The following is a 13672-nucleotide window of genomic DNA, read 5'->3' on the forward strand; positions in this document are numbered from 1 at the left end:
CCATGATCTTATTGAATGGCGGAGCAGGCTCGAGGGGCCGATTGGCCTACTCCTGCTCCTATTTCTTATGTTCTTATGTTCTTATAGCATCCTGTGGCAGTCTGCACTTATTTGGTTCTGCATGCTGATCGTAGGCAGCAGAGCCATTAGAATTCTGTACTGCCAGATACTGCCGTGAACTACTCTGGCTCAGGGATTCACTACCTCTAAGCTGGAGTTTGAATATGAACATTTCCACTCAACAGTGGCCAACATTTACTTCTTTCTGCTATCTGGGAGGCAAAAGAGTAATAGCACTGCTTATGCTTCTTTCACTGTCATTTCCAGATAAAATAATGTTTCTGATAAATAAATATATTTTTAGAAAGTAGAATAACCATTTAACAGAAATTGCTCGTATGAAATTAAACTGGAAGTAACTAAGTACAATCAATATTAAACTTTTTTTCGAATAAGAACTAGTATCTGTTACCATCTTTTTCAAATTGACTTTCTCTCCTTGCTATTCCTTTATATATCTCTTGCATCTGCAGAGGAAAGGGGTGGCCTACTCCTCAGCGAGCTTATTAGGAGGCACATGAGATTGACCCGATGGACACTTACCATTGGATTTTTCTCTCCCTTCCCAGCAGGAAAGTGCGCTAGCTTTGATGCCGTGCTTTTATCTACTTTTCACCCCATTTAATATAAACAAGTTCAGCATTTCTATTATTTTTTTTTGTACAGTAACTTTAAATGCATTTACCTACCTGTTTTCCTTTCCTTCTGGAATCAATTAAGCAATAGCTGGTTGAAAACCTACTCCTGTTGTTGATTTAAATGTTCAGGTTGAGGCCTGCAGTTCCAAAGGTTGACCTGGATGCATCACAGACATGATCAGGTCAACTTTTACCATGATTTTTCAATGTCAAACACTGATGAGTTATTGCTGGATGAATGGTCATCGTGACAGCAACCGGCTTGCACTGAGGAAGATAATGTGTCCACGGTACAGAAAGGGTTAAGAACCTGGACTAGAATAACTCTGATTAAAAAATATAACGGTTTTTTTTCATTAATGGTAAAACTTATTGATGCATAACACATTATTAAATATAAGACAAGATATATTTACATAATTTCCCTAAAGACACAAACTAGTTTTTCTATCGGTAGTTTTGCACTTATACTCATTATTTAAAGATTAACTTTAATTTTCAAACAAGTACAGTTTTTAGAAATTGACTTCACTCACTGTATGGTTTTTCTGCCCATGTGACCCAGTCTGTTTATAAATGTTAAAATTTAGGAACCTACAGTTCTGCTACTTGCAAGTGAACCTTTTCTTTCCTCCATGCCTTAAAGAAATGAACTCGTTTTAGTCTGATACTTATGAATTCTTATTTTTTTTAGGCTTCTGTCAGGCAGGAAAGGATTTACGACTTGTTTCTCTGTCAAACGAGCAGATTGAGGTGCTATCAGGATTCTTGCTAATCGGTGCCAAGTCTCCTAACCTTCCTGAGCACCTTTTAGTCTGTGCTGTGGATAAACGATTTTTACCAGACGATAATGGCCGAAATGCTCTATTGGGTAAGATTATTCTTTATCGTAACGATCTCTTTCGTAGCCTTCCTGGGAAAGGTAAAACATGAGGACCTTATTGCTCTTGTAGCCTTTGAAATGCAATAAGTAATTAGCATGCAAATATTTTGCTATAATAGCGATCTGATGCAAAAAATTGGTTTGCATCATTGATTTTTTACAACGATCTGTATAAAAAACCATGAAATGAGAAAACCTATTTTTGTGTTCACCATCCGTCCTTCAGAACACCATTTTTTGGCGGGGCTCTTGAAGAAGGCAGCAACCCTGCTACATATCTCTCCATGTAATTGTATTTCACTTCCCAGATATTTAAAAGTATCCAAGAGGGCGATTTTAACCCTACCTGCTAGGCGGGAAGTTAAAATCACCCAGGTTACTCACAAAGCCAGCAGGGTCCTTTTTAACATACGCGTGTCGGGTTCCCGGTGATGTGTCATTGGGATCTGATTACAATTTTAACCAGGCGGGCTGAGTGTAAAGTGGTGAAGAGGATTGGGGCCAAAACGTGCCGAAAAAGGTAATTTCGCATTTATTTAAAACTTTCCTTGTGGGGCCAAGAGGGACAGGAGTGCTCCTCCACACCGCACAAGGAAAGCTTGGATCTCCTCTCCTTTGAACTCACCCCCGCCCCAATCACAGGACTCCCACAGGATGTCCCGGCAGCTGATCCTGCCACTTACCTGTTGTTGGTGGGTGGTCTCCGGGCCACTCAATTTTCCCACCGATTTTCCACCCGGAACAGGTGGGAAGTTGGCTGGCGGGATTTAAATGAGACCCAGGGGTTAAACTATGCCTGGGTGATTTTCTAACTCACCGCTATTTACCTGCTGAAAACTGGCCCATAGTTAAAATCGGGGCCCACATCTTCAAATTATAAGCTGTCAACTTAAATTCGTGTCCATTGAGAAACTAAAAAATATAAAATAGCAGACTGTAGCTCAGGGGAACTTGTATTAGGAATACACAAGTTCTTTATTTTCTTCAGTTTTACTTTTTAGTGTAATCATTTATTCACGGCTGGAATTAAGTTAAGTCAGCTCACAAGTGGCCCACCAGATGGTGCACGGCACAGTAACAAAACAAGGGGGGGTTATATTGGATAACCCCCGAAAACGGGCGTGGGTGGCAGTTAACCCGCGATTAACCCGCACCCCGTTGTTGAGATGCAGGCAGCACATAAAATTCATGCTGCCTGGTGAATTAGCTGATTGCTATGAGCATCCAGACCTAGCTGCGCTGTTGAGTGGCTGCTCACCAGCAGGGAGGCCCCAACATCGTGAGTAGCTAGTACCACTTAAAGGCAGTCTGCACCTCTTATTAAAAAAATATAAGATATGGGTCCGCATGGAGTCTGAACGGAGATCAGACATCACACACATAAAACACAGATTCAGCTCCCTATGTTTACAAACTGTTGAGTTATGTTAAAACGTTAAATAAAGGTTGCGCACTACTAAATCCCACATCCTCCAATCTGCGTGCCAGACCTCGTCAATCTGCTGATCTGAGTTTGCACCAGGCCTGTGAGAGAGCATGCACCAAGGTTCTCGAATGAAGCACTCGAGGCATCGGTGCAAGAGGTGAACAGAACGAAAGGCATCCTATATCCGCAGGGGGGCGAGGGGGGGGCGGAATGCAGAGGCCCTCCAGGCATACGCTCCCGAGGCAGTTGGGGACAAAGTCAATGTCAGGCGCACAGCACCATGAGCATGGACGTAGTGCAGGAAGAAGTTCAATGCTTTGACACGAGCGGTCAAGGTGAATGAGGTCAGCTGTCAAGTGGCATCTCCTACCAACTGAACCACTAGCTGCATCCACTGCTCCACGCACTACACCCCCATCACCCACAAACCAACAAACTCTTTCAATCAGTACTCAACTCTGCCAATCAGATGCTTCCTCTCACCCTCACACATTACCACTGTTGCAAGCCGCCCACCCACAACTCACAGGCCACACACACTGGCAGCTATTCAAACATCTTGCAGGACACTCACCAACACACGTCGTGCTTTCTTGTAGGAGAAGGTGGCACAACATAACAGGAGGCAGCAAGTGACAGTGACTCCATGGAACATGAACCTGCTGTCCTTTCTCAGGATGACAGCATTCCTGTCCCACCTCTGCCAGTGCTCTTGCTGTTGCCTGTCAGCTAGCCAGCCCAATCCTTGTAGAGTGTTGAAAATTTATTATAGGAAGATAGGAACAGGAGTCGGCCATTTAGCCCCTCGAGCCTGTTCCGCCATTCATTGAGATCGTGGTTGATCTGTGACCTAACTCCATATACCCGCCGTAGCCCCATATCCCTTAATACCCTTGGTTCTCAGAAATCTATCAATCTCAGATTTAAAATTAACAATTGAGCGAGCATCAACTGCCATTTGCAGAAGAGCGTTCCAAACTTCTACCACTCTTTGCGTGTAGAAGCGTTTTCTAACTTCACTCCTGTAAGTCCTGGCTCTAATTTTTAGGCTATGTCCTCTAGTCCTAGTATTCAAGTATACGAGACCTCCAAAAACAGATGTAAATGCATCAGCAGCCAGAAGCAATAATCCAGCCACGAAGCTGTAACTCCTCCATGATCCCTTTAAATAGCACTGGTGGTGGGTCCTCCAGGCTGTTTACGATCTGTTCAGCTGTGCATGGTTAAGACAATGCGTTGGCTGGTGCGTTGAGTTCCAAAATCGCACCTGTCCCTTTAAATCAGTGTTGCACACTGATCTACCGCATATTCTCCCTACTTTACATGCAGCCGGCGTTCGTTATCTGCGCGTGCGCAAACACCTTTATCGAGGTGGCATCTGGTGCAGGTCACACTCGAAGTGTGTGCCCGCATCCCGGACGCCATTTTGGGTCCTTAGGAGGCCGCATAGTGCCTACAAAATGGACGCTATGTGGCCCAATTTATAGCCCAACATTTTCGCTGGGAAGAGAAAATCTTGACTTACCTTACTTTGAACACAAGCATTTGTGAGACTGTTATTGAGGAGCACTCTCAGTGCTCATACCCTGTAGCAGTATTTCCAGAAACATGTCATCCACGTTGAAAATACGTTTGGAAATGGGAAAAAGCAGCGCTAAAACGTGGGTATGACTCCAGCCCCTCTCCAGTCAAAGGCCAGAAGCACTTTGACCATTTTAGAAGTCGGCTTACTTATGGGTTTCGTGAGCATGCTGAGAAAGGAGCAAAAATAAAAATCAATTCCGCCATCACTGGGGGATGGAAACATTGTGGCGCAGCCAGGAGTAGAGCGTAAGAGGATAAGGTCTGTCTACCCTTATTCTCGCACCTAGCCAGAAAGCCAGGAAAAAATGGTTGCTGTACTGTGAGTTAAAATTTTGAACCAGCAACTGGCATCAATTTGAAAAAAATATCATTGAAAGTGGAGTGATACAATCGTTTCCTCTTGTGTTCTGAATTAGGAGCCCTCTAGCAATTTCTGTTTTTACTTGTTCCAAAGGAATATTTCATTTGATTGAAACAGAAGCTATTTACTGATATGGGGAAAAGTTAAAACATAAAAAATATACAATTTTTAACAATTGCATAATTTTATTAAATATCAATAATGAGTATATATTCACAGTTTTTGAGGAGCACTTGCAGTGATTTTGCTTTGTCGCACCATTTGGTTCTCGATGTAATGAATAAGCAATTACTGATTTCTGTGGGCCCATTTCATGTTCATCCATGACCCCCAGTTTTGTTTGATTTTCTTTTTGCGGTCATTTCGTTTGGGTAACTAAAAAAGTACAATCATTCGGATAAATTTGGACATACAATGGCTCTCCATAGTCTTTGCGTTTGTAACCATTTTTGCATCGTTGGAGGAGGGGGGAGGACGCTTATCGATATGCTAATAAGAACATAAGAACATAAGAAACAGGAGCAGGAGTAGGCCATACAGCCCCTTGAGCTGCTCTGCCATTCATTAAGATCATGGCTGATCTTCGACCTCAACTCCACTTTCCTGCCCTTTCCCCATATCCCTTGATTCCCCTAGAGTCCAAAAATCTATCTATCTCAGCCTCAACGACTCAGCATCCACAACCCTTTGTGGTCGAGAATTACAAAGATTCACAGCCCTCTGAGTGAAGAAATTCCTCCTCTTAGTCTTAAATGGCCGACCCCTTATTTTGAGACTGTGCCCCTGTTTCTAGACTCTCTAGCCAGGGGAAACAATCTCTCAGCATTGACCCTGTCAAGTCCCCTCTGAATCTTATATGTTTCACTGAGATCACCTCTCATTCTTCTAAACTCCAGAGAGTATAGGCCCATTTTACTCAATCTCTCATCATAGGACAACCCTCTCATCCCAGGAATCAATCTAGTGAATCTTCGTTGGACTGGCTCTAAGGCAAGTATATCCTTCCTCAGATATGGAGACCAAAACTGTGCACAGTACTCCAGGTGTGGTCTCACCAAAGCCTTGTACAATTGTAGTAAGACTTCCTTACTCTTGTACTCCAACCCCCTTGCAATAAAGACCAACATTCCATTTGCCTTCCTAAATGCTTGCAGTACCTGCATGATAACTTCCTGTGTTTCTTGTACGAGGACATCCAGATCTCTCTGAACACCAACATTTCATGTTTCTCACCATTTAAAAAATATTCTGCTTTTCTATTCTTCCTACCAAAGTGAATAACCTCACATTTCCCCACATAGAAACATAGAAAATAGGAGCAGGAGTAGGCCATTCGGCCCTTCGAGCCTGCTGTGCCATTCAATATCATTCAATAATAGGGACATAGGAACAGGAGTAAGCCATTCAGCCCCTCGTGCCTGCTCTGCCATTTGATAAGATCCTGGCTGATCTGTGATCTAACTCCATATACCTGCCTTTGGCCTATATCCCTTAATACCTTTGGTTGCCAAAAAGCTATCTATCTCAGATTTAAATTTAGCAATTGAGCTAGTATCAATTGGCGTTTGCAGAAGAGAGTTCCAAACTTCTATCACCCTTCGTGTGTAGAAATATTTTCTAATCTTGCTCCTGAAAGGTCTGGCTCTAATTTTTAGACTGTGTCCCCCACTCCGAGAATTCCCAACCAGCGGAAATAGTTTCTCTCTACCCACCCTATCCGTTCCCCTTAATATCTTATAAACTTCGATCAGATCACCCCTTAACCTTCGAAACTCCAGAGAATACAACCCCAATTTGTGTAATCTCTCCTCGTAACTTAACCCTTGAAGTCCGGGTATCATTCTAGTAAACCTACGCTGCACTCCCTCCAAGGCCAATATGTCCTTCCGAAGGTGCGGTGCCCAGAACTGCTCACAGTACTCCAGGTGAGGTCTAACCAGGGTTTTGTATAGCTACAGCATAACTTCTGCCCCCTTGTACTCGAGTCCTCTAGATATAAAGGCCAGCATTCTATTAGCCTTATTGATTATTTTCTATCCTCGATCTCAATACCACATTCCCGCTTTCTCCCCATACCCCTTGATGCCTTCTGTGTCTATAAATCTCCTCCTTAAATATATTCATTGACTCAGCTTCCATATCTTTCTGTGGTAGAGAATTCCACAGGTTCACCACCCTCTGAGTGAAGAGATTTCTCCTCATCTCAGTCCTACCCCATATCCTGAGACTGTGACCCCTTGTTTTAGACCCCCCAGCCAGGGGAAGCATCCTCCCTGCATCCAGTCTGTCTAGCCCTGTCAGAATTTTATACGTTTCAATGATCTAGTGATTGCAGGCCTAGTCGACCCAATCTCTCCTCATACACATTATACCCCATCTACCACCTTCTTGCCCACTCACTTAACCGGTCTCTATCCCTTTGCAGACTCTTTGTGTCCTTCTCACAGCTTACTTTCCCACCTAGCTTTGTATCATCAGCAAAATTGGATACATTACACTCGGTCCCTTCAACTAGGTCATTGATATATAATATAAATGGCTGAGGCCCAAGCACTGATCCTTGCAGCACCCTACTAGATACAGCCTGCCAAACTGAAAATGACTCGTTTATCCCTATTCTCTGTTTTCTGTCCGTTAACCAACCCTCTATCCATGCTAATATATTACCCCCAACCTCATGAGCCCTATCTTGCGTAACAGCCTTTTATGTGGCACCTTATTGAATGTCTTTTGGAAATTCAAATATACTATATCCACTGGTTCCCCTTTATCTACCCTGCTAGTTACATCCTCAAAGAACTCTAATAGATTTGTTAAACACGATTCCCCTTTCATAAAACAATGTTGACTCTGCCTAATCGTATTATGATTTTCTATGCTCCCCATTATATGGCTAGCTTCAAGCCTCGGAACACAACAAGGCTAACCTTTATTCTGAAAGATCAGCTGTAGTAACCTAAGCAATTAACCATCTGCACAATGTTATTGTGAGCTGCCCTTGTTCAGGAGCCTAAAAGCTGTTTACGTGACTAAGAGAGTCTGCAGGAAAATTGTGATGTGATAATCATTTTCAGTATCCTGAAGGTGAGATGGACAGACCAGGGATAACAGAAAGGCAGAAATGTAACAAGCAATTCTGTTGCGGTAACAAGTGATTGCTTTTTAATGTGAAACAGGTGCTGGAGTGGATGTTTCATAAGTTATAATCCCTGAAATTGTGAAACTCTGTTCCCAGTATGGAGTCTTACTTGACGAGCACAGATTGGAGAATTGGTGTAGAGGTCAGTGTGCCCAGTTTGCAGCCCTCCCAATTTTCTTCTCGAAGCGGAGACCTGCAATTTCAGGGCTTGACTGTTCAGCATTTCGCCACAACTGATTTTTTTAACTTAGATGTGGCTAAAGAACAATAGTGTAGTTACATTTAACATTGTAAAAAGGCTAAGGTGAAAAGTAACAATACAGTTTTGCAAGGATTTTGTAGAGTCCACTTTGGGGCTATGAATTCAGTTCCAATGTGAAATAAAAAAACTGAAGAAAATGTAAACAAAATTATAATACTGTTTAAAGGGATAGGGGAAGAAAGTAGATTCCTATCAGAAAGGAACAGTAGCAAGGCCAGAGCTGCAATAATATTGATCTGCCCCAGTGCCGGATTCGCCATGTAATAAACTCGCCCAGCAACTCGTGGCACTAACAGGCAGGAAGGACCCTTCAGCAGCGCTATTTAAAGGGCTCATCCACTACAGACAGGTTAGTTGCTGGTTTGTCATTTGAGGCTGCTAGTTAACTGCTGTGCATTTTTTGGCCTGTTTTCTGACTGAAAACTTCATTCTGACTGCCGAGAAGAAGATTTTGCTGGCATTGCACTGTTTTTGGCTGCCTTCTAAACAGTTGTACTGTAGTCTTGCATGGCCTGATAGGGCTGCCTTTGGGGCCGGAGGAGGAGGGGGAGCAGCAAGGAAGACAGCAAAGAGCAGGAGCAGCTCGCAGAAGGAGGACGAGGGTACTGTATAGAAGGCCATACCCACAGCGGGTCTTCAGGGAACACGTCTCCTACATGAACTTCTCGGAGGAGCGATGTCTCCGACACCTCCTCTTCACAAAGGAGGCTGTCATTGACCTACATCACTTGCTGCAGCCACAACTCGAGCCTTGTACCAGGGCATGGACAGCACTGCCTGTGGCTGTTAAGGTCACCGTCACCCAGAACTTTCATGCCACAGGCTCCTTTGAGGCTGTAGCAGGTGACATCAGCAACATCTCGCAGTTCGCAGTTCACCATTGTAACAGGATCACTGAGGCTTTCTACATCGGGAGGAATAACTCCATCCCTTTCCCTATGGACAGAGTAAAGAGGGATGATAGAGCACTAGGCTTCGAGTGCATGGCAGGCTTCCCCAGGTTCTATGGTACTATAGACTGCACTCATGTTGTCTTGCATGCTCCCAATCACCAGCCTGGCATCTTTGTCAATAGAAAGTGATTCTACTCCCTCAACGTCCAGCTGGTTTGCAACCACAGGCAACACATCATGCAAGTCTGTGCCCGGTTTCCTAGCAGCAGTCATGGTTCATTAATCCATCGTCAGTCCTCTGTGTCGCCTTTGTTCCAACCAAGCCATCAGGTTACAGGCTGGCTACTGGGTGACAAGGGTTATCCCTTTCACACTTGGCTTATGACTCCTATCAGGAACCCTGGCACAGCTGCAGAGCTGACCTACAACGAGAGCCTTACTCCCACCAGAAACGTTATCGAGCAGACAATTGGCATGCTCATGCAATGTTTCCGCTGCCTGGACAGTTTGAGGAGCTTTGCAGTACAGCACTGAGCGCGTATCCAGATTTGTGGTTATCTGCTACATAACTTTGCCTTCATCAGGGACCAGCCCTATCACCACCGAAGAAGCAAGAAGTGCAGCAGAAGCAGGAGGAGGAGCAGCATGAGGAGGAGGAAGAGCAGGAACGACGTCGACCACCAGTGCCTTTAGCTGCCAGAGCTCTCATAGATCAATGAAGCTTCATGTGAACCATCCTTCCCATCCCCAGTACGCCAACAATCCCACAAACCTTATCACCACCATCCCATTGTCTTCCTTCAGTCCAGCCTTCTGAGTCTTGCTGTCACTTCACGACAAATATAAATGTACAAATATAAAGTAATTAATATCAGTCGAGAAGAAGTACCAGAGAAACTAATGGGACTAAAAGCCAATAAATCCCCTGGACCTGATGGCCTACATCCAAGGGTTCTAAAAGAGGTGGCTGCAGAGATAATGGATACATTGGTTATGATCTTCCAAAATTCCCTAGATTCTGGAACGGTCCCAGCGGATTGGAAGGAAGCAAATGTAACCCCACTATTCAAGAAAGGAGGGAGAGAGAAAACAGGGAACTACAGGCCAGTTAGCCTGACATCAGTCGTCGGGAAAATGCTGGAATCCATTATTAACAAAGTGGTGACAGGGCACTTAGAAAATCATAATATGATTAGGCAGAGTCAACATGGTTTTATGAAAGGAAAATCGTGTTTGACAAATGTATTTTTGAGGATGTAACCAGCAGGGTAGATAAAGGGGAACCAGTGGATGTAGTACATTTTGATTATCAAAAGGCATTCGATAAGGTGCCACATAAAAGGTTGTTACGCAAGATAAGGGCACAGAGGGTTGGGGTAACATATTAGCATGGATAGAGGATTGGTTAACGGTCAGAAAACAGAGAATAGGGACAAAGGGGTCATTTTCAGGTTGGCAGGCTGTAACTAATGGGGTGCCGCAAGGATTGGTGCTTTGGCCTCAGCTATTTACAATCTATATTAATGACTTAGATGAAGGGACCGAGTGTAATGTATCCAAGTTTGCTGACGATACAAAGCCAGGTGGTAAAGTAAGCTGTGAGGAGGACACAAAGAGTCTGCAAAGGGATATGGACAGATTTATTGAGTGGGCAAGAAGGTGGCAGATGGAGTATAATGTGGGGAAATGTGAGGTTATTCACTTTGGCAGGAGGAATAGAAAGACAGAAAACTTTTTAAATGGTGAGAAACTATTATATGTTGGTGTCCAGAGAGACTTGGATGCCCTTGTACAAGAAACACACAAAATTAGCATGCAGATACAGCAAGCAATTAGGAAAGCAAATGGCCTGTTGGCCTTTATTGCAAGGGGGTTGGAGTACAAGAGTAAGGAAGTCCTACTACAGTTGTACAGGGCTTTGGTGAGACCTCACCTGGAGTACTGCCTTATCTAAGGAATGATATACTTGCCTTAGAGACGGTGCATCGAAGGTTCACTAGATTAATTCCTGGGATGAGAGGGTTGTCCTATGAGGAGAGGTTGAGCAGAATGGGCCTATATTCTGGAGTTTAGAAGAATGAGAGGTGATCTCATTGAAACAATAAGATTTTGAGGGGGCTTGACAGGGTAGATGCTGAGAGATTGTTTCCCTTGGCTGGAGAGTCTCGAACTAGAGGGCATAGTCTCAGGATAAGGGGTTGGCCATTTAAGACTGAGATGAGGAGGAATTTCTTCACTCAGAGGTTTGTGAGTCTTTGAAATTCTGTACTCCAGAGAGCTGTGGATGCTGAGTCATTGAGTATATTCAAGGCTGAGATAGATAGATTTTTGGACTCTAGGGGAATCAAGGGATATGGATATAGGGCAGGAAAATGGAGTTGAGGTCAGCCATGATCTGATTGAACGACGGTGCAGGCTCGAGGGGCCATATGGCCTACTCCTGCTCCTATTTCTTATGTTCTTACACCAATACCAAATCCAGAACAAATTTATCATACAACTCAATTCCATCTGTATCTAACAGTTAACAGCAATAATTAAGAATCACCATTGAGCAACCCCTGAGTGCCTGTCTTGTGTGCTTGTTTACCTATCCTAGTATTCCTACAAAGTGTTTCCCCAGTGGCTACAGCTTGGGATGTGGAAGGCTGCTGAGCTTCCATTGAGGACATTTCAGATGGCTGTGGTGGGCAACTGTGAGCAGCTCTGGGACTTGGGGGCCTGGCTGCAAACTGCAGCATATCGGCATGGGCCAGGGCAGTCTGACCTAGCTGGCTGTGTGACACTAACAAGGGTACTGGAGGAGTGGGGGTCCAGGGGTGCAGTCATGCTTTCATGCTGATTGGACAGCAGGTTCCTCTCCCATGGAGCCACGGCCACTGTCCTGGGACTGGTCCTCAGCACTCCTGTGGCTCTGCACGAGAACAGACTGAGCATCAGAGACACCCGATTTCTAGCCCCCTCTCCGCCCCCCCTCCCCTCACTCGGCGAAATCAGGCATGCATCCAATGAATAGCGAGGGTGGCGGTGTCTGCACACTTGAATCATTTTAGTGAGGTCCCAGCACGAATTTAACATGCCGCCTGGGACCACATGAACAGGTGCGTGCAATTCATGTGGTCCCAACCCCTGCGGGCCCATTTTTGGGTGTGATGGAATTCCAGGCCATTGGATGTAAGGTTGACAGCACTTGCATTTATGTAGCGTATGTGAAGATTTGCTTCAGCTCCCATCAATCCCACTCCCTCTGTAATTGTGCAGAAAATCTCCAGAATTAAAAAAAATTAAATTTTTGGAAATTGCAGCATTTTTTAACATGAGACAAGTTGGATGTTCTGAGCACATACAGTTCGTCTTGTAACGATTGTCTGTGTTGCATGGATGCTATAGAAGCATAGTAGCATGAAAAGCTCACGTAAACAGTTTTAGCACAGAATCTCTGTCATATAGATTCTGCTTTAAACTTTTATTTCAGCTCATAATCATTAATTTGTCCTTCTAAACCTCGCATAAAGCTACAATGCATGATAAAATACCGATTTTCCAATGTCTTTTGAAAAAAGCTTCCTGACTTAAAAGGTAGCAATGTTCTGTATTCATGGAAACTAGGCTGAATGATGTACTCAGTTACAAGACAAACAGCGAATGCGATATCAAGCAGAGCTGTAATAGGACTAGCTTGATATCAAACAAGACAATATGCTTAAAATAGTTAATCTCCAATTTTTTTCCCTTCCTTTCTTCATAATGCTGTGCAGCACCATCGATGCCAGGAGGTCTATGGTACCTTGCACAAATGGCCATCTTTAATGTGTAAGCCTAGGCAATTAGGAACATAGGAACAGGAACATAGGAACAAGAGTAGGCCATTCAGCCCCTCATGCATGCTCCGCCATTTGATAAGATCATGGCTGATCTGTGACCTAACTCCATATACCTGCCTTTGGCCCATATCCCTTAATACCTTTGGTTGCCAAAAAGCTATCTATCTCACATTTAAATTTAGCAATTGAACTAGTATCAATTGCCGATTGCGGAAGAGAGTTCCAAACTTCTACCACCCTTTGTGTGTAGAAATGTTTCCTAATCTCGCTCCTGAAAGGTCTGGCTCTAATTTTTAGACTGTGCCCCCTACTCCTAGAATCCCCAACCAGCGGAAAAAGTTTCTCTCTATCCACCCTATTCGTTCTCCTTAACATCTCATAAACTTAGATCAGATTACCCCTTAACCTTCGAAACTCCAGAGAATACAACCCCAATTTGTGTAATCTCTCCTCGTAACTTAACCCTTGAAGTCCGTGTATCATTCTAGTAAACCGAGGCTGCATTCCTTCCAAGGCCAATATGTCCTTCCAAAGGTGCGGTGCCCAGAACTGCTCACGGTACTCCAGGTGCGGTCTAACCAGGGTTTTGTATAGCTGCAGCA

At 44.1% G+C, this 13672-nt stretch overlaps 1 protein-coding gene across 1 annotated transcript in view; it reads left to right on the forward strand.

The window, feature by feature from the left end:
* The window catches only part of greb1 (growth regulating estrogen receptor binding 1), a 205571-nt gene that overhangs the window by 43086 nt on the left and 148813 nt on the right, over positions 1 to 13672 (forward strand). Inside the window, exon 4 of the mRNA XM_067984281.1 lies at positions 1393 to 1569. Coding sequence (XP_067840382.1) covers positions 1393 to 1569 — 177 coding nt within the window. The remainder of the gene's footprint in view (positions 1 to 1392; positions 1570 to 13672) is intronic.

The sequence above is a fragment of the Heptranchias perlo genome, chromosome 5, assembly GCF_035084215.1.
Source record: "Heptranchias perlo isolate sHepPer1 chromosome 5, sHepPer1.hap1, whole genome shotgun sequence".
Taxonomy (NCBI): Eukaryota; Metazoa; Chordata; class Chondrichthyes; order Hexanchiformes; family Hexanchidae; genus Heptranchias; species Heptranchias perlo.